Raw genomic sequence first — 27,431 nt, forward strand, 5'->3', positions numbered from 1 at the left:
TCTGAATGTGTGTTGCATAGATAAACAACCAATGTTTTACCTATTAGGCTATTATTGTAGTTCTGTGTAATAGTTCTACAGGCAACCTGTAGGTTTCGGTAGGATCACGGTGACTGTGTAGGGGCACTAAGTATGTGATATGGTTTGGGGTTGGTCTGGAGAGGGGGCTTGAATTGAGCATTTTTCAAGCACCTGAAACCACTTTTTCCTGTAATCTAGAGCCATAAATATTATGCTAATTTCTATGTAAAAAAATTGTTTTGTCTAGTTCTGCATATCTAAGTATATCTCTTCAGATGTCTGTATCCTCCTGACTGGTGGTTCTTTTTTTAAATAAACTAAATATGCTTCTCTGCATGCCTGTTAAAATCTGAGTAAAAGATTGAAAGTAACGTGACTTATTCAGTACATTTAGTAATTGCTTGCTTTTCTAAAGTCTATCGAACTTGCCAGCATGCATTTCTGCTAAAATAGTTAGGCAAGATAGCTACTCTAACTTCACTAATAGCCTGAAATGTCTTCTGGGTAGTTAGTTATGAGGTTGGGAGATTGAAAACCTATCTGGGCAAGCTAACGCCTACTTCATCAAATTGCTAGGTAGCTAGTAGTATTACTGAAGAAGAGAGAAGATAGCTAGTTTCATAGTTATTTGTTTTTAAACAGGACAAATCTGAGGGGCCACGTCCCCCCCTACTGGCTTGATGCCTCTGCCTCTGTGTCCTGTCACAGGCCTATTTACTGTGTTTGTCCTACCATAATCCCCTTCGTCCTGTACGTCTACTGGAAATGCTGTTTGAATATATGCTAACAACCAGAAACCTTTCCAGTCAGTCAGTATCACAGAAACAAAGAGGGGGGAGACCACCCAACTCCCTGCACTTAGTAGACATATTTATACTACTGGTCAGGCGCCTGACGAACGCAGCACAACTTCCTGCTTTTCCTCCCCCTATGACACACCAGTTTCGTTTTTTCCTCCTCTCTCTCTCTTCTCCTTTGATGCCAAATCCCATCCCTCGACCGGGCGAGGAGCGCCGTGAGTGGCTGAGAGGACTGAGCGTCCATTGCAACAGCTGCGACTTGCCTCTATCCAACACAGGAGTTGGCGGAATTGAGCTCAGTGCAGAACGACGAAACAGCGGCTTTGTCACGCATTGCCCCAGCCCCGGACCAGCAGCCCAAACGCAGATCGACATATCGCTACATTCATGACCGGACAGGGATTAAGTGGCGAAGGAGACAATTTCACAGAAGAGATTGAACGGATTTTACGCAGGTAGGAATATGATATGTGTGTGTCTGGACGCTTTGTATTCTAAACGGGCTCTGTGAAAGCAACGCTATAATAAATCACCCAGCCGGGACGTCTATGCAGCAGTATGTGTGGAGATCGACTATATTGTAGCCTAGTTATTTTGCGCAGCACACCAGATCTTCATGATTGCTGGAAGGGCATTTTTACATTTTATAAATGATATAGCAGTCTACTACGTTCTGCAGATCGGCTTTAGTGTAGTTCATCTCAAACATCCACCGTGTTTTCGCGGATAAAACCTACCGAAATGCGGGTATTAACATCGTAGGCTAGGACCTATACGATGTATATAGAAGATGTAGGCTTTTTGATGTGCGTTACAACGGGAAAATGCAGTGTCAGGATCGTGTCTTTGTGTTATTCGACGCAGTCCCCCTCGTCTCTGTGTGTGTCTGTAGGCCTACGTGCAAACTTGCTCGAGCAGCGATTTATAACTGGCACGTATTCCGTAGACCCCGTGTATCTACCTCCGGTGATCAAAATACTCTCTCGAGAACGTTTTGTTATCGTGCGACAATGATTGTATCGCGCAGTACAGTAGTTTATACGCGCTGTGATTGCATCATGACGCCCGTCATTGACAGAACAATAATATAATCAAATTGTTTCTAAGTTTGGGAGACTTTCCTAACCAACTATTCAATATTCTAGATTGAAGGGCTATCAATGGTCAACGTTCTAGTTTCTGTTTTATCAGTTTAACATTACCCAGGAAAGTAAACGATGGGTTTTCCAAGATTGCGCTTATTGTTTTACACCCGATAAAATGCAATGGTTATTGACTCTGTCAAGGTTGCTGACTAACAGTTGATCAAATGACACATGCCCAGGACTTTCGAAACCTATGAGGCATACATTTGAGTTATTATTTTCCATCTGTGGTTATTTCTCTCACACTCTGTCTGTCTCTCTTCTCATTTCTCTATCTATCTTTCAGGACTGCCGGGTTTTAGGAGTGCCCCTGGTGACCATGGATAAAGCTTTGCATATCCTACAGAAACCGACAGACTCAACCGACAAGGCCCTTGGCGGTGGAACGGGAATAGCTCTGGATATGAGTATAGGGGACCGGGAATTCACGGAACAATCTATTAGACTTAGCAATAAAATCCCGTTAGTGAAGCCCTATTTAAAAAATAAACACAAACAGAGGAAACTGGACTCAAAATGCCTCCGTGCACTCCAGGACCCGATCCTGACCACATTACTGAGTACGGAAGCTCTTGTTACGGGAGACGGAGTGTTTGTCCCCAGGAACCCTCCGCCAAGGACAGCTGGGAACCTGTGCACTGCTGTGGTGGTCAAACAGGCACGGATTGGTGGGCCTGTGTGCCGGAAAGAATCGTCAGCTACCGGTGTAACGGCTATGATTACCGGTGACACGGAAATGGCGGACGCCGCCGCTGAGTTGGAGGAGACAGAGGGGGGGGTAACCAAGGTGCCGGTCGATCTCCAGCGTGTGACAGTAGACTCTAACGAGCGCAGATTCCAGCTCAAACTTCACCCGCGGGCGCGAGATGTGGCGGTGGCACCCCCCACACCTGATACCCCTCTAGTATCCCCTCCAAGCGAGGGGGGAAACACGATGATTGACCTATTTGCTTCTAAAGCCTTGCGGGGGGCAACTTGCCTCACCATTAAAGACAATAAGAACACCCCCGGTCTTCAGACCGACAAAGGCGAGATATTTCAGGATAAAAGCGAAGAGGCCTCCCTGGATCTAGTGTTTGATCTGCTAACCCAGCTCCAGTATCACACGCACCAAGCCGACTCCGTTTCCATCTGCGTGGATTTCCTGCAGGGGTTGTGTGTGTACGGGAGTGACTGCGCTTACCACCATACTGTGCTACCCTATCACTGGCAGATCTGCAGGAGTGATACTGAAAGCTGGCAAAGCCTTGCGGATGATTCACAGGATCAGTTGGAGAGGCTTTATTGCAACCCGGACAATGAACAAGTCAGGCTCAAGTTTCAGTAAGTGCTTTTATTTAGTTACAGTGGTTCCTCCAGTTTTATGTTCTATATGAATGTAGCCTCATAGAGCTGAGATTGTATTTACAGTTTTAAGACAGGAGTGCTTTGATATGAAAAAGGTATGGTGTTTGATATCTCAGTTTCAGTAGGTGTGTGTGTTGTAATGATTAACTGACTGAGTCGTTTTGGTTCCCGACTTCCCCTATCTCAGTTCTTATTTTTAATTGTCATTCTTATGGCACGTTGAGTTCCTGCAATAGCGTGTGTGCTCTTTCTGCTCCCAAACCCAGCCTTCTCATTGGTTGAAACAGCTCAAACCAGGAAGTGCTGTACCCATGGCAGCTTAGAGCTGGGAACTTGCATGACCTACTGCTGCCTGGCGCGGTCACTGACACACACGCACTGGCTGTCTCTCTCACGAACACACACACACACACGCACTGGCTGTCTCTCTCACGAACACACACACACACAAGCACTTGGCAGGCACTAGCAGACAGGCATACAAAGTGTGCTCTGATTCAAGCTATACACCCCACATTCACACAATGACGCAGTTAGCTATGTCACCACACACACCTCACAAGTTATTCAGGGAACTGAGGGGCCCGTGTATGTGTTTCTGTGTGTGACTGCGTGTGTATCTCTGTGTGTGACTGCGTGTGTGTCTCTGTGTGTGACTGCGTGTGTGTCTCTGTGTGTGACTGCGTGTGTGTCTCTGTGTGTGACTGCGTGTGTGTGTCTCTGTGTGTGTCTCTGTGTGTGACTGCGTGTGTGTGTCTCTGTGTGTGACTGCGTGTGTGTGTCTCTGTGTGTGACTGCGTGTGTGTGACTGCGTGTGTGTCTCTGTGTGTGACTGCGTGTGTGTCTCTGTGTGTGACTGCGTGTGTGTCTCTGTGTGTGACTGCGTGTGTGTCTCTGTGTGTGACTGCGTGTGTGTGTGTTGTTGACTTTAGGTTTTAAAGTGAAACTACATGCAAACCTTCCCCCCCACAGGATATGCACCTGTCCATGAGAACCCAGATGAAGTCAAGCTCTTATTTGAATATGCAACATACTCACATGGGTCTAAAGTTACTGTATTAGGTGTTGGTGATAGCAACTTAGTTGAGTAGTGTCAGTTTCCAAACATTATAAATGGCCAGTCTGTATACAGAGCCAAAATAATACCACAGTAACTACCAGTGTAATCACCTATAGAATGTCTGTGTACCAGTGTAATGACCTATAGAATGGCTGTGTACCAGTGTAATCACCTAGAGAATGGCTGTGTACCAGTGTAATCACCTATAGAATGGCTGTGTACCAGTGTAATGACCTATAGAGTGGCTGTGTACCAGTGTAATGACCTATAGAGTGGCTGTGTACCAGTGTAATCACCTATAGAATGGCTGTGTACCAGTGTAGTGACCTATAGAATGGCTGTGTACCAGTGTAGTGACCTATAGAGTGGCTGTGTACCAGTGTAATCACCTATAGAGTGGCTGTGTACCAGTGTAATGACCTATAGAATGGCTGTGTACCAGTGTAATCACCTATAGAGTGGCTGTGTACCAGTGTAATCACCTATAGAGTGGCTGTGTACCAGTGTAATGACCTATAGAATGGCTGTGTACCAGTGTAATCACATAGAGAGTGGCTGTGTACCAGTGTAATGACCTATAGAATGGCTGTGTACCAGTGTAATCACATAGAGAGTGGCTGTGTACCAGTGTAATCACCTAGAGAATGGCTGTGTGCCAGTGTAATCACCTAGAGAGTGGCTGTGTACCAGTGTAATCACCTATAGAATGGCTGTGTACCAGTGTAATCACATAGAGAGTGGCTGTGTACCAGTGTAATCACCTAGAGAATGGCTGTGTGCCAGTGTAATCACCTATAGAGTGGCTGTGTACCAGTGTAATCACCTATAGAGTGGCTGTGTACCAGTGTAATCACCTAGAGAGTGGCCGTGTACCAGTGTAATCACCTAGAGAGTGGCCGTGTACCAGTGTAATCACCTAGAGAGTGGCCGTGTACCAGTGTAATCACCTAGAGAGTGGCCGTGTACCAGTGTAATCACCTATAGAGTGGCTGTGTACCAGTGTAATCACCTAGAAAGTGGCTGTGTACCAGTGTAATCAGCTATAGAGTGGCTGTGTGCCAGTGTAATCACCTATAGAGTGGCTGTGTACCAGTGTAATCACCTATAGAGTGGCTGTGTACCAGTGTAATCACCTATAGAGTGGCTGTGTACCAGTGTAATCACCTAGAGAGTGGCTGTGTACCAGTGTAATCACCTATAGAGTGGCTGTGTACCAGTGTAATCACCTATAGAATGGCTGTGTACCAGTGTAATCACCTAGAGAGTGGCTGTGTACCAGTGTAATCACCTAGAGAGTGGCCGTGTACCAGTGTAATCACCTAGAGAGTGGCTGTGTACCAGTGTAATCACCTAGAAAGTGGCTGTGTGCCAGTGTAATCAGCTATAGAGTGGCTGTGTGCCAGTGTAATCACCTATAGAGTGGCTGTGTACCAGTGTAATCACCTATAGAGTGGCTGTGTACCAGTGTAATCACCTAGAGAGTGGCTGTGTACCAGTGTAATCACCTAGAGAGTGGCTGTGTACCAGTGTAATCACCTATAGAATGGCTGTGTGCCAGTGTAATCACCTATAGAATGGCTGTGTACCAGTGTAATGACCTATAGAGTGGCTGTGTGCCAGTGTAATCACCTATAGAATGGCTGTGTACCAGTGTAATCACCTAGAGAGTGGCTGTGTACCAGTGTAATGACCTATAGAGTGGCTGTGTGCCAGTGTAATGACCTATAGAGTGGCTGTGTGCCAGTGTAATCACCTATAGAATGGCTGTGTGCCAGTGTAATGACCTATAGAGTGGCTGTGTACCAGTGTAATCACCTATAGAGTGGCTGTGTGCCAGTGTAATCACCTATAGAATGGCTGTGTGCCAGTGTAATCACCTATAGAGTGGCTGTGTACCAGTGTAATCACCTATAGAGTGGCTGTGTACCAGTGTAATCACCTATAGAGTGGCTGTGTACCAGTGTAATCACCTATAGAGTGGCTGTGTACCAGTGTAATCACCTATAGAGTGGCTGTGTGCCAGTGTAATCACCTATAGAGTGGCTGTGTGCCAGTGTAATCACCTATAGAATGGCTGTGTACCAGTGTAATGACCTATAGAATGGCTGTGTACCAGTGTAATCACCTAGAGAGTGGCTGTGTACCAGTGTAATGACCTATAGAATGGCTGTGTGCCAGTGTAATCACCTATAGAATGGCTGTGTGCCAGTGTAATCACCTATAGAATGGCTGTGTGCCAGTGTAATCACCTATAGAATGGCTGTGTACCAGTGTAATGACCTATAGAATGGCTGTGTGCCAGTGTAATCACCTATAGAATGGCTGTGTGCCAGTGTAATCACCTATAGAATGGCTGTGTACCAGTGTAATCACCTATAGAGTGGCTGTGTACCAGTGTAATCACCTATAGAGTGGCTGTGTGCCAGTGTAATCACCTATAGAGTGGCTGTGTGCCAGTGTAATCACCTATAGAATGGCTGTGTGCCAGTGTAATCACCTATAGAATGGCTGTGTGCCAGTGTAATCACCTATAGAATGGCTGTGTACCAGTGTAATGACCTATAGAATGGCTGTGTACCAGTGTAATCACCTAGAGAGTGGCTGTGTACCAGTGTAATCACCTATAGAATGGCTGTGTACCAGTGTAATCACCTATAGAATGGCTGTGTACCAGTGTAATCACCTAGAGAGTGGCTGTGTACCAGTGTAATGACCTAGAGAATGGCTGTGTACCAGTGTAATCACCTATAGAATGGCTGTGTGCCAGTGTAATCACCTATAGAATGGCTGTGTACCAGTGTAATCACCTATAGAATGGCTGTGTACCAGTGTAATCACCTAGAGAGTGGCTGTGTACCAGTGTAATGACCTATAGAATGGCTGTGTACCAGTGTAATCACCTATAGAATGGCTGTGTGCCAGTGTAATCACCTATAGAATGGCTGTGTACCAGTGTAATCACCTAGAGAGTGGCTGTGTACCAGTGTAATGACCTATAGAGTGGCTGTGTACCAGTGTAATGACCTATAGAATGGCTGTGTACCAGTGTAATGACCTATAGAATGGCTGTGTACCAGTGTAATGACCTATAGAGTGGCTGTGTACCAATAAATACAGTTAAGAAACCTTTTCTTACATTCTCTCAGAAAACCAAAGTAGACATTGTAACAGTCAGTATATAGACAGACTGTAGGACTTGTATTTACGTTTCAAATACTTCCCATTAGTCTTTTTAAAGGGTTTTAGTTTTCTTCTTTATTGCTTACTGTTGTGAAGTGTTAGACCATCCAATTTCAAACAGCGGCCTCCAATACGCTCCCGGCATGGTCCCGACATGCTCAGAATTTATATTCACATTTAAGCAAGTAAAACGGTACTTATTTTCCAGAGTCTATCAGATGTGGATCTGGAAGACCCCCCCCCCCCCCCCCCCCATTAAACACACACACACCCCCTGGGTGATGTTGTGTTGCCATAGTAACTGAATGCAGTTGATAACAGCTGTTATCTGAAGAGCAGCAGAGGACAAAACAAGCCAGGCCGTCAACATGGCAACAGACTTATTTGGCAGCCGCTGCCGTGTGTGTTTGTGAGAGATGGAGTGAGAGTCGGCTGGCATGTGTCAGTATTTGTGTGTGAGGAACAAGCTCTCACAGTCTCACGTGAGAATTAAACGTTCATCCATGTTTCTCACATGCCAAATTTCAAAGTGTTTAATGTTACGTTTAGTCATTAACTCTGAATGGTTAAGGTTAGGCATTAAGTCTGAATGGTTAAGGTTAGGCATTACGTCTGAATGGTTAAGGTTAGGCATTAACTCTGAATGGTTAAGGTTAGGCATTAACTCTGAATGGTTAAGGTTAGGCATTAACTCTGAATGGTTAAGGTTAGGCATTAACTCTGAATGGTTAAGGTTAGTCATTAACTCTGAATGGTTAAGGTTAGTCATTAACTCTGAATGGTTAAGGTTAGGCATTAACTCTGAATGGTTAAGGTTAGTCATTAACTCTGAATGGTTAAGGGTTACGGTTTGCAATAGGCTAAAGACAAAAATATCAAAAACGACTTCCTGTCGCTGGATTCGAACAAACGTTTGAACCACAGCCATCCGCTGTTCCCGTCCACAACGCCCGAGCAAAACTGAAACCATCTAGAAGGGAACAGCGCACGTTGTTGCCGCTTAGTGGACGATTTCCACGTCATCTCCCGACGTCCTCAGACACGGATGGACGTGGAATAATGACCTGTATCACGGGTGACCTGTCTGGTGTGAGAGGGCATGTGTGTGACTGTGAACATGGGAGAGGGAGTTAATAATTCCTTCTGTATGTGTGTCTGTGTTTACCATCTCAACATGTTTCTATGTCCTATACAGTATGTGAATGATTTGAGTCGGACTGTCTGTCAGTCAGTGCGTGTGATGCAGGACTAGTGGCCAGAGGTTGGGCTGTAAAGTGTCCACTCAGTCCCATTCCTCTCCGGACACAAACGGTCATGTCTCCCCCTCATCTCTCCTCCATTACGGCTGGGCGACATATCAAATTAATTAGAATTTATTTTTAGTAGTTTTATTGTTTTAGTTATAACAATTGTGACGCAAGGGGGAGTAGTTTACATCAGGAAAGGTGACAACTTTTAATTGTCACTTAGATATTACTGCACGGTCGGAACTAGAAGCACAAGCATTTTGCTACACTCGCATTAACATCTGCTAACCATGTTTGTGACCAATAAAATTCGATTTGATTTGACTTCTGTCGGCTCCCCAGCGTCGAGATTCGTGCCTTCTAATTGTCTCAAAGTCATGTTCTCGGCCGGTGACGAGCATTGTGATTCTACAAGTAGAAATGGCCAGTTTGTCGGTACCAAGTCGGAACACAGCAGGGGCGTCTTTTGTTCCTCGTACTGTGACAGTGACCGATCAGTAGTCAGATCTCTCTCTCTCTGTGTGTGTGTGTGTGTGTGTGTGTGTGTGTGTGTGTGTGTGTGTGTGTGTGTGTGTGTGTGTGTGTGTGAGATATAATAGAGGAGCACTTAAACGGATACTGCTAAGAATGCTAGTTCATTACTTTCCACCCGACACAGCCAGAAGAGGACTGGCCACCCCTCAGAGCCTGGTTCCTCTCTAGGTTTCTTCCTAGGTTTTGGCCTTTCTAGGGAGTTTTTCCTAGCCACCGTGCTTCTACACCTGCATTGCTTGCTGTTTGGGGTTTTAGGCTGGGTTTCTGTACAGCACTTTGTGACATCGGCTGATGTAAAAAGGGCTTTATAAATACATTTGATTGATTGACTTTGTCATTGCGCTAACGCAAGTTAGCATTTACCCGCAAAACTACCGCTTAACTTCCTTCATATTGGACACGTTGACATAGAAATGGTATCCAGGAGTTCATCTGACTCTGGGGAAAGTAGATACAGGGCCTCATTGCCAACATCCCCAATATCCTTTCTAGTGATACCCCCCGTTTTTATGTCACAACTCGAAATGTAGAGCAGAGACCCTTCTAAAACGGGGGGGATCAAGGAATACAATTGTGGGAAATGTTATGGTCAGTTTCTGTCACGCGCAGCCTGGTAGGTACCACATACAGCTAGCATTTTAGCCACAGATTTAAATGCTAGCTGTCTAGTCTGTGTTTTATAAATGTACATTGAGCATAAAAATACACATTTATATAAGGAATTGTCAACTCGTTCTCATTCTGAAAAAGAAGCATAATCTTATCCAGGCCGCTGGATTTCAACATCTAAACAAAGTGAAAATGGAGACTTACTTTTTTTGTTTTTGATTTGAGTTGGGACATAAACTGCAGGGAGGCGTTTTTGATATGTACAGCAAAAATGTCCATTTGATCTAGCAGAGTGTGTGTGTGTGTGGGGGGGGGGTCCATCATGGTTGTATGAGACTATAGGTTAATCCCATCCAAATAATACCCAGGAAGGAAGGACTCAACTCTCATCCTCTTGTCTCAGGATTCCTCTAGCCATCTACAGTTACATAGAGAGAGGAATAGTCATCACTTAACACATGATTTGCTTTTTACCTACCCTCATCCCCGTGACAGGAATATTTTATGTAATGTGTGTGTGTGTGTGTGTGTGTGTGTGTGTGTGTGTGTGTGTGTGTGTGTGTGTGTGTGTGTGAGAGAGCCTTTTGTTGGACATGCAGTAAATGGTTCACACGTCATTAACTGACACAGAGTCACTGAGCACCAAGGACAGAGTGACCTGACACCAGGTGTATGTGATTTGCTTCTCTGTGTGTGTGTGTGTGTGTGTGTGTGTGTGTGTGTGTGTGTGTGTGTGTGTGTGCCACTGTTTGTCAGAAAATATAATTTCTCAGACAATGTGTAGCCTGACCTGTGTGTGTGTGTATCCTTTGTGCGTGTGGGTGAATGTTTTCTTGCGTGTGTGTGTGTGTGCTTCCTTGCTTATGTCTGTGTGCTACTTGCGTGTGTGGTGTGGTGTGTGCTACTTGCGTGTGTGTGAGGAGATAACGTGTCAGACTGCCTATGAAATGATTCACTGGGGCGAGGTCTGGGTTGCCCTGCCTTCCATTACTCAGCCTCTACCTTCTCTCTCTGTCTCTCTTCTCTCTCTGTCTCTCTGTCTCTCTCTGGGCCTGTGAGTGTTCGTGCCTGGAGGCTTCCGTACTTCTATTCTGAAGCTATTTCCTCTCCTATCCCTCCAGCATCTCTTGTTTTCTCTCTCTCCCTATCCTCACCCTGCCCCTCTCAAATTGTACCTCTCATCAACATCTCCCCACAAACTGGGTGATGGAGGGAAGTGAAGTGAGTGTGTTGTGGTTTCTGGTAAACTGAACCAAATACAGGAGAAGGAACAGTGTTTCATCTCTCTATATGAGGAAGTGAGGATAACCCAGTGTGTACACCTTGTCCTCCTCACCAAAGTGACTTCTTGTATGTATGTGTCACTGGGGTATGTGTGTCATGGTGTAACATTTGGAGCCCACATCAACCTCAGTAGGATCGGTTCACTGGCTTGTGTGTGTGTGTGACTGCGTGTGAATTTATCTGGTTCTAGTCAGTGACGCTCTCGGGAGCGTGACTGATGCGGGCATGCAGGTGTGACCGTCAGAAAGTCCTGGGGTGTGTACAAGCGAGTTTGAGCTGCCTTAAATTGTGCTGATGTCTGTGGGTGAGAGAGGGATTGGTATAGGGTTGGATCTAGAGGCCACCCTCTGTCTCTTTGTCTCCTCACACTCCCATGTCTGAGATGACAAACCCAAGCTGCCCCAGAGGTGTGTGTGACAGAGTCCTGAAGGGGCGGGGGGTAATTATCAGTCCCCCCCCCCCCCCTCTTTATTTGAAACACACTCCAGGCTTGAACTCATTACATCTGTCATTTCAACTACAGTGTCTGTCTGTCTGTCGTGGGTGTAGGTGTCTGTCTGTCTGTGTCTGTCGTAGGTATCTGTCTGTGTCAATCCTAACTTCAGTTGACTGTGCCCTGCATTCGAGGAGGTGTGTGTGTGTGTGTGTGTGTGTGTGTGTGTGTGTGTGTGTGTGTGTGTGTGTGTGTGTGTGTGACCTAATCGTTTCACCTGACAATAATGTTTCCCCTGTTACCGTGGTGATTCCAGTACTGCTCTGTGATTGGTCCGTTGGGACATCAAAGGGTGTTGTAACCATGACCTTCCTCCAAGATGTCACAGCTCCAACTGACTCAAACTCCTCCTACTCACTCTGTCCCTCCCTCCCTCCCTACTCCCTCCCTCCATCTCTTTTTCTCACACTCCTCCTCTCTGTCTACACTCCTCTTTTCAACCCCATCTCTCTCACGCTTTCTGTTCTTCTCTCACCCCAGGGCTAAATTACTTTTTAGTCTTCTCAAATGAGCAAACAGTTCTCAGCCGCTCTCACTGTTCTCAGGGTATGACCTGAAATGAATTTGAGGTGTGTGTGTTCAGTAAGGGTGTGTCTTTGCAAAAGGCCAAATTTTAAGCCAGGCTTTGAGTGCTGGCTCTTCCAAAAAGGGGTGTGTCTTTGGACTGTGTCTGGCATTTGATTGGCTCTCTTAATGAACTCCAAGACTCACTCTGTGCACTTAATTTAACCAGCGGAATTTTATTATTAGAATGAAGCTACATATCTGGCCCAGAGAGAAAGGGTGAGGGCTGGAGGGAGACAGGGTGAGGGCTGGAGGGAGACAGGGTGAGGGCTGGAGGGAGACAGGGTGAGGGCTGGAGGGAGACAGGGTGAGGGCTGGAGGGAGACAGGGTGAGGGCTGGAGGGAGACAGGGTGAGGGCTGGAGGGAGACAGGGTGAGGGCTGGAGGGAGACAGGGTGAGGGCTGGAGGGAGACAGGGGGAGGGCTGGAGGGAGACAGGGGGAGGGCTGGAGAGAGACAGAGGAGGAGAGGGGGGAAGGGCTGGAGGGAGACAGGGTGAGGGCTGGAGGGAGACAGAGGAGGGGAAGGGCTGGAGGGAGACAGAGGAGGGGAAGGGCTGGAGGGAGACAGAGGAGGGGAAGGGCTGGAGGGAGACAGAGGAGGGGAAGGGCTGGAGGGAGACAGAGGAGGGGAAGGGCTGGAGGGAGACAGAGGGGGGGAAGGGCTGGAGGGAGACAGAGGAGGGGAAGGGCTGGAGGGAGACAGAGGAGGGGAAGGGCTGGAGGGAGACAGAGGGGGGAAGGGCTGGAGGGAGACAGAGGAGGAGAGGGGGGAAGGGCTGGAGGGAGACAGGAGGAGCAGAGAGAGAGTGTGTATATGTGTATCTATATGGTATATTGTAGTTAACTTGTTATAAGCCCTTGTTTTCGGCTTGTAGCTGCTCTAGGTGTGTAATATAATCAGGAGGGGGCTCTGTAGTGAAGTGTACTGTGATGTCTGGAATGAGATGACTGTTCTATTTGGAGGCCGTGTGTGTTTGTGGTGAGATGGAGTGTAGCGTGATTGGCTGTAGTTCCATTCTGCTCATAAATGTGACAGTTCACACATTCCTCATGACTCTTGTTTTACTAACCTTGTGGACACACACACAATTGATTCCTATTAAAAATCTTATTTTGCCTAACCTTAACCCCAAAACCTAACACCAATTCCAACCCGAAACCCTCTAGAAATAGCATTTTTCCTTGTGGGGACTGGCAAAATGACTTCTATTCCCCACAAGTATAGTTCAATCAAATCCTATTTTATTTGTCACATGCTTGGTAAACAACAGGAAATGCTTACTGACGGGCCCTTCCCAACAATACAGAGGGAACGTAAGCAAAGATGTCCACACACTAGTCTTGGGCGATATACCGTATAAAAGTTTTTTTTTTTATTCTCAAAATGATTTTTTCTTCAATAAATGTTAATATTTGTAGCAAATGTTTAAGTTAATATCTGCAGTCCATAACGTTCTAAAACTAAGTACGAGTCTCTGTTGTGTGGCCCACGAGGTAATGAAGTTAAACTTGTCTGCAATTCACTACTAAATGTTAGTCATCAGATATCTAGTAATGTCTTTCTGCCAGAAGTCAGAGAGCTGTTGTGTACAGCTGACATGTTTCTCCCTGTGCTTCCTACTGGTGTGTTCTCTTTTCTCCTCTCTTCTTCTCCCATCTGGTTACGTGTACACATGCTGCTGTTCCTTCCCGAAAAACATGGATCACAACTTTGTTCTTCTGCACAATTTCTCTTGTTCACTTTATGCTTGTAAATGTCCACACTCACCGAAAATGACATACTAGCTATGCTTGTTTAACTTTATGAGCTGTATTTGCCTTTCTTTGCAATTAGCTTGTTCGTTTTTGCTCGTTAGCATTTAGCGAACAGCATCTGTGATTTTGCTATTAGTTTGTGCAAATGTTGTTAGCATTCCGGTAATAGAGGCCCAATGGACTTTTCTTGCATTTTAACGCCCCCTTGTGTGCTATGCCAGTAATACCGTAAATCCAGGGATGAGACAAGGACGGTATGACGCTATGAACACATCTGTATACTGCCCGAGCCTAAAAAACACACAGAGCCCTGCCAGAGGGCCATGCTCTCTTGTTAGTGTTGTGTGGCAGGCAGAGACAGTTCTGTACTGAGAGAGGAGTCAAATGAGGGAAGACAGAGAGGGAAAGAGAACCGAGGGAGCAGAACAAAGAAGAGGAGAGAACAGAGAGAACGGAACATACTCTACTTTGACAATGCAGCCCGTTCCTGCCTCTCTCCTGTTCTCTCTCTGTATTTGTCTTCATCCTCTTTCTGTTCCTCTTCCTCCTTTCCTGATGCCTTCTCTCACCTCTCATTTGTCATGTATTATCATGTATGTTGCTGGTCCAATCATTAAAAAAAAATATATATATATTCTTTCCCAAAATACCTGTGACAACTCTTTTGTTAACAAACAATTTTGTTCTTGCAAAGTGAACAAAAGCGTTTATTCTTTACCAGAACCTAAAATGACTTTAGCGTTACCCATATGATAGAAATGGATAGATAGCAGGCTGGTGGTTGTGATGCACGAGAGAGCAGTAGCAGATCCCTATTTCAGTTCCTCACACGCACCGCCACACTTCTAGTTAGTGTAAACAGAAACGGTAATCAATGTGTGTGAAATGTGTGTGCGTGAGAAATGTGTGTGTGCGTGAGAAATGTGTGTGTGCGTGAGAAATGTGTGTGTGCATGAGAAATGTGCGTGTGAAATGTGTGTGTGCGTGAGAAATGTGTGTGTGCGTGAGAAATGTGTGTGTGCGTGAGAAATGTGTGTGTGCGTGAGAAATGTGTGTGTGAAATGTGTGTGTGCGTGTGAAATGTGTGTGTGCGTGTGAAATGTGTGTGTGCGTGTGAAATGTATTCACGTTTCTGTAAACACCAACGACTGTATGGTTTCAAGAGCAGTGTAGCGATGTGTGTGTCTCAGAAAACCGCTGAATGATTCCTTTATTGGGTAAAACTATGACTTGACACTTTTTTTGGTAAAGTGAGTTTCACTTCTCTCAGCTGTCGTGAGTCAATGAACGCATAACTGTAGAGTCATGTGTGGTTGAGCTGGAGCTGGGCATAGGATGGTGTGTTTGCGGGGCGTTTCTATTCATTTTGACAGATGATTCCTCTGCCTCTTTGTTTATAATTAAAACGTGATATTTTGGCTATCATAGGTAGCTGAGCTGTGAACTATGTACTGGGCAGTGGACTAGAGTCTAGTGGCTAGCTGAGCTGTGAAGGAAAATGTATCTTGTAAGCTACACAAACCACGCAGGCCACCAAAACACACACCAAAGGAGTCAGCATGCTTCAGTTCGGCTGGCTCCTAGCAGAACCCGGCTGGCCCCTAGCAGAACCCGGCTGGCCCCTAGCAGAACCCGGCTGGCCCCTAGCAGAACCCGGCTGGCCCCTAGCAGAACCCGGCTGGCTCCTAGCAGAACCCGCCTGGCCCCTAGCAGAACCCGCCTGGCCCCTAGCAGAACCCGGCTGGCCCCTAGCAGAACCCGGCTGGCCCCTAGCAGAACCCGGCTGGCCCCTAGCAGAACCCGGCTGGCTCCTAGCAGAACCCGCCTGGCCCCTAGCAGAACCCGGCTGGCCCCTAGCAGAACCCGGCTGGCCCCTAGCAGAACCCGCCTGGCCCCTAGCAGAACCCGGCTGGCCCCTAGCAGAACCCGGCTGGCCCCTAGCAGAACCCGGCTGGCCCCTAGCAGAACCCGGCTGGCCCCTAGCAGAACTCTGCTGGCCGAACCGATCGAGTTTGCTCGCATACTCCCTTAAAAGACCTTTGCTTGAAAAACGTGGCAATAGTACTGTTTGTCCATTTTGAGACACCATAGCCAGTATACACTTCCTTAAAATAGTCCGAATGAATCTAAGATAACTCAAGAAATCTGTTAATAATTTTGACGTTTTTGACGAAGAGATCTTAGTCACGCAATTTGACATCTAACTAAGATGTTTAGTACAGTATGTCTCAATGAAAACATGTGCATGAAAACAAAGACTTTATTGAAGAATCCCTACTGTTGACCAATCACCGACGAAGGGGCTTAGACTTCGGCTCCGAACTTGGGCTTGCCTCCAGAAGAAATGTTGTGTGCCCGAACAGCCGAGAAAATCCTCACAAAAGACCAAACAAACAACGTCACAGAATGTCGTCATCAATATATGCACAAACTCTTCTGAACTGTTTTGGCTGGGAAGCATGCGGGAGAGCCTTAACTGTCCACACACATTTTGTTTCACCTGTCACACATACACGCACAGCTTGTCACACCTCTCTGTCTCTGCCTGTCCAGACTCCTTTAACCTCAAATTCCATTAGTCTCCCAGCCACGATCAATCAGCCCATTAACACAGCCACAGCACAGCCAGCCTACAGTGTGTGTGTGTGTGTGTGCATGACATATTTGTGTGTATGCCTGCATGCGTTGCTCATGCATGTGTAAGGGGCATGTCTGACCCAGAAAAGAGCTTGCCAGGGGCCCGAGGGGTGCTAGTGGGTCGGTGGTAGGGGGCGGGGTGGTAGGATTTGACCCAGACTAGCACAGACAAAGACAGAGGTCTCTCTCAATTCAATTCATTTCAAGGGGCTTTATTGGCATGGGAAACATATGTTGACATTGCTAAAGCAAGTGAAATAAATAATAAACAAATGTGAAAAAACAATAAAAATTAACAGAAAACATTACACTCATAAAAGGTTCCAAAGAATAAGGACATTTCAAATGTCATATTATGGATAGGTACGGTGTTATATTGTAATAGTTTAATTACAAAATGGAACATAAATAAACATAAATATAAGTTGTATTTACAATGTTGTGAAAACAGGTCACACTGTTGGATTTGTTTTCAAATTCAGTTTTTTTTAAAACATTTTTCAAATGTGGGGTTCTGTGCGGTCTGTTAGTGTTTGTGAACAGAGCCCCAGGACCAGCCTGCTTAGGGGAGTCTTCTCCAGGTTAATTTCTCTGTAGGTGATGGCTTTGTTCTGGAAGGTTTGGAAATTGCTTCCTTTTAGGTGGTTGTAGAATTTAATGGCTCTTTCTGGATTTTGATAATTAGAGGGTATCGGCCTAATTCTGCTTTGCATGCATTATTTGGTGTGCTACGTTGTACATGGAGGATATTTTTGCATGCAGAGTCTCAATTTGGTGTTTGTCCCATTTTGTGAGCAGGCCCCAGATCTCTCTCTCGTGATCCATCATTACATAAGGCTGATCTTGACCTAGATAGCACATTTACAGTTGACCGCAGCGTGTGATATCTGGCGGCTTTATGTGATGTTGCATGATGAATGTGTCCGTCAAGTGATATTGGCTGTGTGTGTGGGGGGTACTGACCATGTGTCCTCTTCTCTCCTAGGGGTCGTGTGTTTTCTTTAGACTTCACTACGATGCGTGTATGTGACCTGGAGTTCGACCGTGTCAGACGGTTGACCACTCCCTCCAGCCCTGCCGCCCCGCCCCCAAACACAAACCCCACCCCTAACTGCCACACAGTGTGGAAATACTACTGCAGAGACAACTTCGGCTGGAGAGAATACTCTGAGGTGAGTGAGTGTGTGTGTTCAGAGCAGGGGTTGGAACCAAAAGTATTTTCCAAAAGTTCTTCTCTGAACAGAACCACGATTATTTTCTTTCCGTTCCACCGTTCCGACCAGGAAAATATACACTGCTCAAAAAAATAAAGGGAACACTTAAACAACACAATGTAACTCCAAGTCAATCACACTTCTGTGAAATCAAACTGTCCACTTAGGAAGCAACACTGATTGACAATAAATTTCACATGCTGTTGTGCAAATGGAATAGACAAAAGGTGGAAATTATAGGCACTTAGCAAGACACCCCCCAAAACAAGAGTGATTCTGCAGGTGGTGACCACAGACCACTTCTCAGTTCCTATGCTTCCTGGCTGATGTTTTGGTCACTTTTGAATGCTGGCGGTGCTCTCACTCTAGTGGTAGCATGAGACGGAGTCTACAACCCACACAAGTGGCTCAGGTAGTGCAGTTCATCCAGGATGGCACATCAATGCGAACTGTGGCAAAAAGGTTTGCTGTGTCTGTCAGCGTAGTGTCCAGAGCATGCAGGCGCTACCAGGAGACAGGCCAGTACATCAGGATACGTGGAGGAGGCCGTAGGAGGGCAACAACCCAGCAGCAGGACCGCTACCTCCGCCTTTGTGCAAGGAGGAGCACTGCCAGCGCCCTGCAAAATGACCTCCAGCAGGCCACAAATGTGCATGTGTCTGCTCAAACGGTCAGAAACAGACTTCATGAGGGTGGTATGAGGGCCCGACGTCCACAGGTGGGGGTTGTGCTTACAGCCCAACACCGTGCAGGACGTTTGGCATTTGCCAGAGAACACCAAGTTTGGCAAATTCGCCACTGGCGCCCTGTGCTCTTCACAGATGAAAGCAGGTTCACACTGAGCACATGAGCACCTGTGACAGACGTGACAGAGTCTGGAGACGCCATGGAGAACGTTCTGCTGCCTGCAACATCCTCCAGCATGACCGGTTTGGCAATGGGTCAGTCATGGTGTGGGGTGGCATTTCTTTGTGGGGCCGCACAGCCCTCCATGTGCTCGCCAGAGGTAGCCTGACTGCCATTAGGTACCGAGATGAGATCCTCAGACCCCTTGTGAGACCATATACTGACACATGCACATTTGTGGCCTGCTGGAGGTCATTTTGCAGGGCGCTGGTAGTGCTCCTCCTTGCACAAAGGCGGAGGTAGCGGTCCTGCTGCTGGGTTGTTGCCCTCCTACGGCCTCCTCCATGTCTCCTGATGTACTGGCCTGTCTCCTGGTAGCGCCTCCATGCTCTGGACACTACGCTGACAGACACAGCAAACCTTTTTGCCACAGCTCGCATTGATGTGCCATCCTGGATGAACTGCACTACCTGAGCCACTTGTGTGGGTTGTAGACTCCGTCTCATGCTACCACTAGAGTGAGAGCACCGCCAGCATTCAAAAGTGACCAAAACATCAGCTAGGAAGCATAGGAACTGAGAAGTGGTCTGTGGTCACCACCTGCAGAATCACTCCTGTTTTGGGGGGTGTCTTGCTAATTGCCTATAATTTCCACTTTTTGTCTATTCCATTTGTACAACAGCATGTGAAATGTATTGTCAATCAGTGTTGCTTCCTAAGTGGACAGTTTGATTTCACAGAAGTGTGATTGACTTGGAGTTACATTATGTTGTTTAAGTGTTCCCTTTATTTTTTTGAGCAGTGTATTTCTGAACCGGTCGAACTCCAAACAATGTATCGGTTTATATGGTTCCTTTCTGTTTCCTCTTTTAACCTTTGAACTCTCCTTTATATTTCCTCTTTTAACCTTTGAACTCTCCTTTCTGTTTCCTCTTTTAACCTTTGAACTCTCCTTTCTGTTTCCTCTTTTAACCTTTGAACTCTCCTTTCTGTTTCCTCTTTTAACCTTTGAACTCTCCTTTCTGTTTCCTCTTTTAACCTTTGAACTCTCCTTTCTGTTTCCTCTTTTAACCTTTGAACTCTCCTTTCTGTTTCCTCTTTTAACTTCTCTGGGATATGTGGGTCCCACTTGGCCAAAAGCCAGAAAAAATGTAGCGTGCCAAATTCAAATAAATTACTATAAAAATCTATCTTTCATGAAATCACACATGAAAGTCACCAAATTAAAGCTACACATGTTGTGAATCCAGCCCACATGTCTGATTTCAAAAAGGATTTACGGCGAAAGCACACCAAAAGATTATGTTAGGTCAGTACATAGCCACAGAAAAACATAGCCATTTTCCCAGCCAAAGATGGTAGTCACAAAAAGCAGAAATAGAGATAAAATGAATCACTAACCTTTGATGATCTTCATTAGTTGACACTCATAGGACATCATGTTACACAATACATTTATGTTTTGTTCGATATTGTGCATATTTATATCCACAAATCTCGGTTTACATTGGCGCCATGTTCAGAAATGCCTCCAAAATATCCGGAGAAATTGCAGAGAGACACGTCAAATAACAGAAATACTCATCATAAACTTTGATGAAAGATACATGTTTTACATAGAATTAAAGATACACTTGTTCTTAATGCAACCGCTGTGTCAGATTTCAAAAAGACTTTATGGAAAAAGCACACCATGCAATAATCTGAAACGGCGCTCAGATATAACAACATTTCTCCTCCATGTTGGAGTCAATAGAAATCCGAAATGACATCATAAATATTCCCTTACCTTTGATGATCTTCATCAGAATGCACTCCCAGGAATCCTAGTTCCACAATAATGTCCATTACTTATGTCTAAAGTGGCTACTTTTGCTAGCATGTTTAGCGCACATGTCCAAACGCTCGCGCAGATGCAGGCGAACTCTGACGAAAACTTCAAAAAGTTATATAACGGGTCGAATAAACTGGTCAAACTAAGTAGAGAATCAATCTTCAGGATGTTGTTATCATAACTATCCAATAACGTTCCAACCAGAGAATTCCTTTGTGTCTCTAGAAGTTATGGAAAGCAAGACGATATTGTTTGGAATGCGCGTGACCAGGAACTGGCATTCTGCCAGACCAATGACTGAAACACCTCCCATCCGGCTCAACATCACAGTAGAGGCTTCATTCCACGTTCTACAGACTGTTGACATCTAGTGGAAGGCGTAGGAAGTGGAAACAGATCCATATCTTACAGGGTATTGAATCGGCGATGAGTTGAACATTGACCAGTCTCAGAATTCTCACTTCCTGTTTGGATTTTTTCTCAGGTTTTTGCCTGCCATATGAGTTCTGTTATACTCACAGACATCATTCAAACAGTTTTAGACACTTCAGAGTGGTTTATATCCAATAGTAATAATAATATGCATATATTAGCATCTGGGACAGAGTAGGATGCAGTTCACTATGGGCATGCAATTAATCCAAAAGTGAAAATGCTTCCCCCTATCACAAAGAAGTTAACCTTTGAACTCTCTGTTTCCTTTTTTAACCTGTGAAATCTATAATTTTTGACATTTTAGTTCCTTAAATGACTTCTCCAATCAGTGCGGATAGAGCAACTTGCTATGGAGCGGGCAAGCTAGTTGTTTACATGCATAATGGACAGACAAGTATATAGGGCATGGGTGTTGAGAGAGGATGGAGGATGAGGCTTCAAGAAGCTCTGAGCAACTTGATATGACCATCTTGTTATGACATGTATTATCTGAATTAGGCCCACAGAATTATGCCTAGGAGTGGTTTCTATGGAGGAACTTTGAACTTCCGAGAGTTGGACGGACCAGAGCTAGCTAGCTAACACGCTTATGTTTGCAGAGCGGCAGCAGAATTCAAATAAAATCAAGTCTTAACTTTTTGTAGTTAATCAAATCCAATGTGAAATGTGATAACTATAATATTCTTAACTAGCATTGAAAAAGTGAATCAATTTTTCTGTAATAAAAAATCTCTCCCTAATTTCTGGATCATGCTTGTAACGTCCGTACAGTAGCCTGTGGTTTGAAGGGGGGAAGGGCAGGTAGCCTAAACACACACTGGCAACGATTTTCAGCTGGCAGTCTGACACTGGAAGAAGTTTCTGAGTGACTGAGTGAGGACTTTGCTTAGGGGCTTTGTGGGTTAGAAAACAATGCCCGGAACGTAAAATAACTTCATTAACCAGTTCCCATGCTTTTAAAATAACGATTCTGTTCCGGAACAGTATAGATCATTTTCGTTCCGGTTTTGTTCCCTGAACCGGTTCCAACTCCTGGTACAGAGCTCTCTCTTTCTTCGTCTTTCGCTCTCTCCGTCTCTCTCTCTCTCCGTCTTTGTCTGTATGTCTGTCTAAAGCAGATTCATGTCAAAAGTTTTAGTTAAACAATATTAGGTGGAACAACTTTGAATCACATTATTATTCCTGATGAATAAATCCCCACAATAAATAATATCTCCAATTAAACGTCGATCCTTCTCTTTCTCCCCCCCCGCCCCCTCCCTCCAGCCGGTAGTGCGTCTGATAGAGGAGGCTAGTGGTCGTGGTCTGAAGGAGGTCCGTTTCATCACCCTACAGAACCAGTACATCCTCAACATCAGAGAGGGCTTCCAGCAGAACGCCGTGTTCGGCTTCCGACGCCAGATCAAGAAACGCCCCCTCTTCCTGTCCTCCATGGTCCTCACGCCACATCTACAGTGAGTACAGGACTACCTCTATACTAGTTTCAGATCTACTATATTACTATAGCACTTATATACTCCATTACTACAATACTATAACACTTATATACTCCATTACTACTCTACTATAACACTTTTATACTCCATTACTACTCTACTATAACACTTATATACTCCATTACTACAATACAATAACACGTATATACTCCATTACTACTATACTATAACACTTATATACTCCATTACTACAATATTATAACACTTATATACTCCATTACTACTCTACTATAGCACTTTTATACTCCATTACTACTATACTATAACACATATACACTCTATTACTACAATATTATAACACTTATATACTCCATTACTACTCTACTATAGCACTTTTATACGCCATTACTACAATACTATAAAACATTTATACTCCATTACTACCATACTATAACACGTATATACTCCATTACTACCATACTATAACACTTTTATACTCCATTACTACAATACTATAACACTTATGTAGTCGATTAGATTTAGCACACGCTCTTATCGAAAGCTCCCCATGAGCAATCTCCCACTTGAGTGTTGAAAAAGTCTGACAAAATGTGATTGTGAGGTGAACTGTCCTGTTAACATTTACATGGCATAGTACACTGGAGCCTGCTGCTACCATAACAACTTGTCTTGTATGGATGGTACCAGGGCACTGCACACTGGGGTTGGACATGATGTGCCAGCACAGTGACCACACACTCTCTTCTCTTACTTAGCTAGTGTCACTGTGAAACAGTGTTCCATAGAGCCAGTCAGTCAGTCCTGCCTGGAAGTAGCAGTCAGTCAGTCCTGCCTGGAAGTAGCAGTCAGTCAGTCCTCCCTGGAAGTAGCAGTCAGTCAGTCCTGCCTGGAAGTAGCAACCAGTCAGTCAGTCCTCCCTGGAAGTAGCAACCAGTCAGTCAGTCCTCCCTGGAAGTAGCAACCAGTCAGTCAGTCCTCCCTGGAAGTAGCAACCAGTCTGTCAGTCCTCCCTGGAAGTAGCAACCAGTCTGTCAGTCCTCCCTGGAAGTAGCAACCAGTCAGTCAGTCCTCCCTGGAAGTAGCAACCAGTCAGTCAGTCCTCCCTGGAAGTAGCAACCAGTCTGTCAGTCCTCCCTTGAAGTAGCAACCAGTCAGTCAGTCCTCCCTGGAAGTAGCAGTCAGTCCCCAGTGTAATGTGGCAAATTGATCTAACTACCAGAACACAGTGCTGCCCTGTCCCTGCCAGTCCTATCAGTCCAGTACTACTGCTACTGGGGGGAGCTAGACTGTGCTGTTCCAACCAGACCTGGAACAAACAGATGGAAAGAGAGAGATAGAGACAGAAGAATGAGAGAGAACAAGGAAGAGGTCGAGACAGAAGAAAAAGGGAACGGATGGAAAAGAAAATGGGGAAAGAGAGAGGTGTAAATGGCTTCCAGACAGGGGCAGCAGCATGACTGAATGAGTGTGAAACGTGACTGAGGAGTTGGAATGCGAGCAAGGGATTTGTCCCCTGGACTTTTTCATCCGTTTCCTTCTTTACATCTACGGCTGCTGCTTGACTGTTCTGTTCTCCTCTTCTCTAGTCACGAGTCATGAGTCTCCTCTTCTCTAGTCACGAGTCATGAGTCTCCTCTTCTCTAGTCACGAGTCATGAGTCTCCTCTTCTCTAGTCACGAGTCATGAGTCTCCTCTTCTCTAGTCACCATGTCATGAGTCTCCTCTTCTCTAGTCACCGAGTCATGAGTCTCCTCTTCTCTAGTCACCGAGTCATGAGTCTCCTCTTCTCTAGTCACCGAGTCATGAGTCTCCTCTTCTCTAGTCACCGAGTCATGAGTCTCCTCTTCTCTAGTCACCGAGTCATGAGTCTCCTCTTCTCTAGTCACCGAGTCATGAGTCTCCTCTTCTCTAGTCACCATGTCATGAGTCTCCTCTTCTCTAGTCACCATGTCATGAGTCTCCTCTTCTCTAGTCACCATGTCATGAGTCTCCTCTTCTCTAGTCACCATGTCATGAGTCTCCTCTTCTCTAGTCACAGAGTCATGAGTCTCCTCTAATCACGAGTCATGAGTCTCCTCTCCTCTAATCACGAGTCATGAGTCTCCTCTTCTCTAGTCACCATGTCATGAGTCTCCTCTTCTCTAGTCACCATGTCATGAGTCTCCTCTTCTCTAGTCATGAGTCTCCTCTTCTCTAGTCATGAGTCTCCTCTTCTCTAGTCACCATGTCATGAGTCTCCTCTTCTCTAGTCACCATGTCATGAGTCTCCTCTTCTCTAGTCACCATGTCATGAGTCTCCTCTTCTCTAGTCACCATGTCATGAGTCTCCTCTTCTCTAGTCACCATGTCATGAGTCTCCTCTTCTCTAGTCACCATGTCATGAGTCTCCTCTTCTCTAGTCACCATGTCATGAGTCTCCTCTTCTCTAGTCACCATGTCATGAGTCTCCTCTTCTCTAGTCACCATGTCATGAGTCTCCTCTTCTCTAGTCACCATGTCATGAGTCTCCTCTTCTCTAGTCACCGAGTCATGAGTCTCCTCTCCTCTAATCACGAGTCATGAGTCTCCTCTTCTCTAGTCACCATGTCATGAGTCTCCTCTTCTCTAGTCACCATGTTATGAGTCTCCTCTTCTCTAGTCACCATGTCATGAGAGAGAGAGGAGCCTCTGCAGCTATCACATTCTCAGACAGTCATGCTGGTTGTACGTGTGTGTGTGTGTGTGTGTTAGCTGTAAACAGTTGAACATGATATGATTAAAACACATGCAATCTTACTGTGTTTGAGTTCAGTGTGCATGCCTGTGTGTGTGTGCATGCGTGCGTGCGTGCCCGTGTGTGTGTGCCTGTGAGTGTGCCTGTGTGTGTGTGTGCGTGTGTGTGTGTGCGTGTGTGTGTGTGCGTGTGTGTGTGTGCGTGTGTGTGTGTGTGTGTGTGTGTGTGTGTGTGTGTGTGTGTGTGTGTGTGAGTGTGCCTGTGTGTGAGTGCTGCTGAGCACAGAGGTGGAAGTCATTAGCTTGATTGGCACTGTGGCTCTATCTGCTTGCAAGTTATTTCTCACTTGGTCAAATAGATCTCTAACTCTCACGCGCGCACACACACACACACACACACACACACACACACACACACAGGCACGTACATACACACACAGGCACGCGTACACACACACACACGTACGTCTGTTCACCTTGTCTTAAACACATTCTCCCTTCAATGTTTCACCTCTTGCTTTCCATCTGTTGTCCTCTTTCCCTGCATCTATCCATCCCTTTATCCTCCCTCTTCCCTCGTGCTATCTGGTTATTTCATTTCACATTCTCTCTCTCTTCCCTGTGATCTTCTCAGAACACATGCGGAACAAAGCATCTGATTTGTGGGGACAGATTTCAGCTTGACACTCAAACAGAGCGAGACAGAACTGAGATGAAAGATGAGAGACTCAGAAGGGAGAGAAAGAAACTGTCACTGTGCCACAGAGAATGACACACACACACACACACAGACACCGCGATAAGGCTAATACCATTAAGACATGTAGTCTGAGCGAGAGAGAATAACATGACAGCGATCCTACAGTTAGTGACTAAAATGCCAGATGGGCCATCGCTTTTCTTTTCTCTCTGTGTGAGTTCTCTGACAGCCTCCTGATATGCTATTGCTTTGTGTTTTTCTCATCCTGCGCCAGCTCCTCATTTCTCAGAAGCTCATAGTCTTCTCCTTGGCTGCTGCGGTAGAGTATCGCCTGCTTCTAGCACTATGACATCATCATGGGTGACAGGGATCGTTTTGTTTCTAATGCAGGATGTGGTGGAGCTTCAGTTTTATAGGTTATTCACCGTTAGCATAGGTTATTATGAAATAAAACCTCATTGGATGATTCCGGATGTGGTTTATAATTCTAGAAGGGATCCATGTACAGTTGGAAGTAGGAAGTTTACATACACTTAGGTTGGAGTCATTAAAACTAATTTTTCAACCACACCACAAATTTATTGTTAACAAACTGTAGTTTTGGCAAGTCGGTTAGGACATCTACTTTGTGCATGACACAAGTAATTTTTCCAACAATTGTTTACAGACAGAATATTTCACTTATAATTCACTGTATCACAATTCCAGTGGGTCAGAAGTTTACATACACTAAGTTGACTGTGCCTTTAAACAGCTTGGAAAATTCCCAAAAATGATGTCATGGCTTTAGAAGCTTCTGATAGGCTAATTGACATAATTTGAGTCAATTGGAGGTGTACCTGTGGATGTATTTCAAGGCCTACCTTCAAACTCAGTGCCTCTCTCAGTGCCATCATGGGAAAATCTAAATAAATCAGCAAAGAAAAATTGTAGACCTCCACAAGTCTGGTTCATCCTTGGGAGCAATTTCCAAATGCCTGAAGGTACCACGTTCATCTGTACAAACAATAGTACACAAGTATAAACACCATGGGACCACGCAGCCGTCATAGCGCTCAGGAAGGAGATGCGTTCTGTCTCCTAGAGATGAATGTACTTTGGTGCGAAAAGTGCAAATCAATCCCAGAACAACAGCAAAGGACCCTGTGAAGATGCTGGAGGAAACAGGTACAAAGGTATCTATAGCCACAGTAAAATGAGTCCTATATCGACATAACCTGAAAGGCCGCTCAGCAAGGAAGAAGCCACTGCTCCAAAACCACCATATAAAAGCCAGACTACGGATTGCAACTGTACATGGGGACAAAGATTGTACTTTTTGGAGAAATGTCCTCTGGTCTGATGAAACTCTTTAGCCATAATGACCATCATTATGTTTGGAGGAAAAAGGGGGACGCTTGCAAGCCGAAGAACACCATCCCAACCATGAAGCACGGGGTGGCAGCATCATGTTGTGGGGGTGCTTTGCTGCAGTAGGGACTGGTGCACTTCACAAAATAGATGTCATCGTGAGGTAGGAAAATATGTGGATATATTGAAGCAACATCTCAAGACA

At 45.4% G+C, this 27,431-nt stretch overlaps 1 protein-coding gene across 1 annotated transcript in view; it reads left to right on the forward strand.

Moving 5' to 3' along the window:
- The first annotated feature begins 974 nt into the window (after nucleotides 1-974).
- The window catches only part of LOC129822441 (protein mono-ADP-ribosyltransferase TIPARP-like), a 32,121-nt gene continuing 5,664 nt past the window's right edge, over nucleotides 975-27,431 (forward strand). Inside the window, exons 1-4 of the mRNA XM_055880725.1 lie at nucleotides 975-1,276; nucleotides 2,253-3,289; nucleotides 17,664-17,850; nucleotides 22,274-22,461. Coding sequence (XP_055736700.1) covers nucleotides 2,286-3,289; nucleotides 17,664-17,850; nucleotides 22,274-22,461 — 1,379 coding nt within the window. The 5' untranslated portion in view covers nucleotides 975-1,276; nucleotides 2,253-2,285. The remainder of the gene's footprint in view (nucleotides 1,277-2,252; nucleotides 3,290-17,663; nucleotides 17,851-22,273; nucleotides 22,462-27,431) is intronic.

The sequence above is a fragment of the Salvelinus fontinalis genome, chromosome 24, assembly GCF_029448725.1.
Source record: "Salvelinus fontinalis isolate EN_2023a chromosome 24, ASM2944872v1, whole genome shotgun sequence".
Lineage (NCBI taxonomy): Eukaryota > Metazoa > Chordata > Actinopteri > Salmoniformes > Salmonidae > Salvelinus > Salvelinus fontinalis.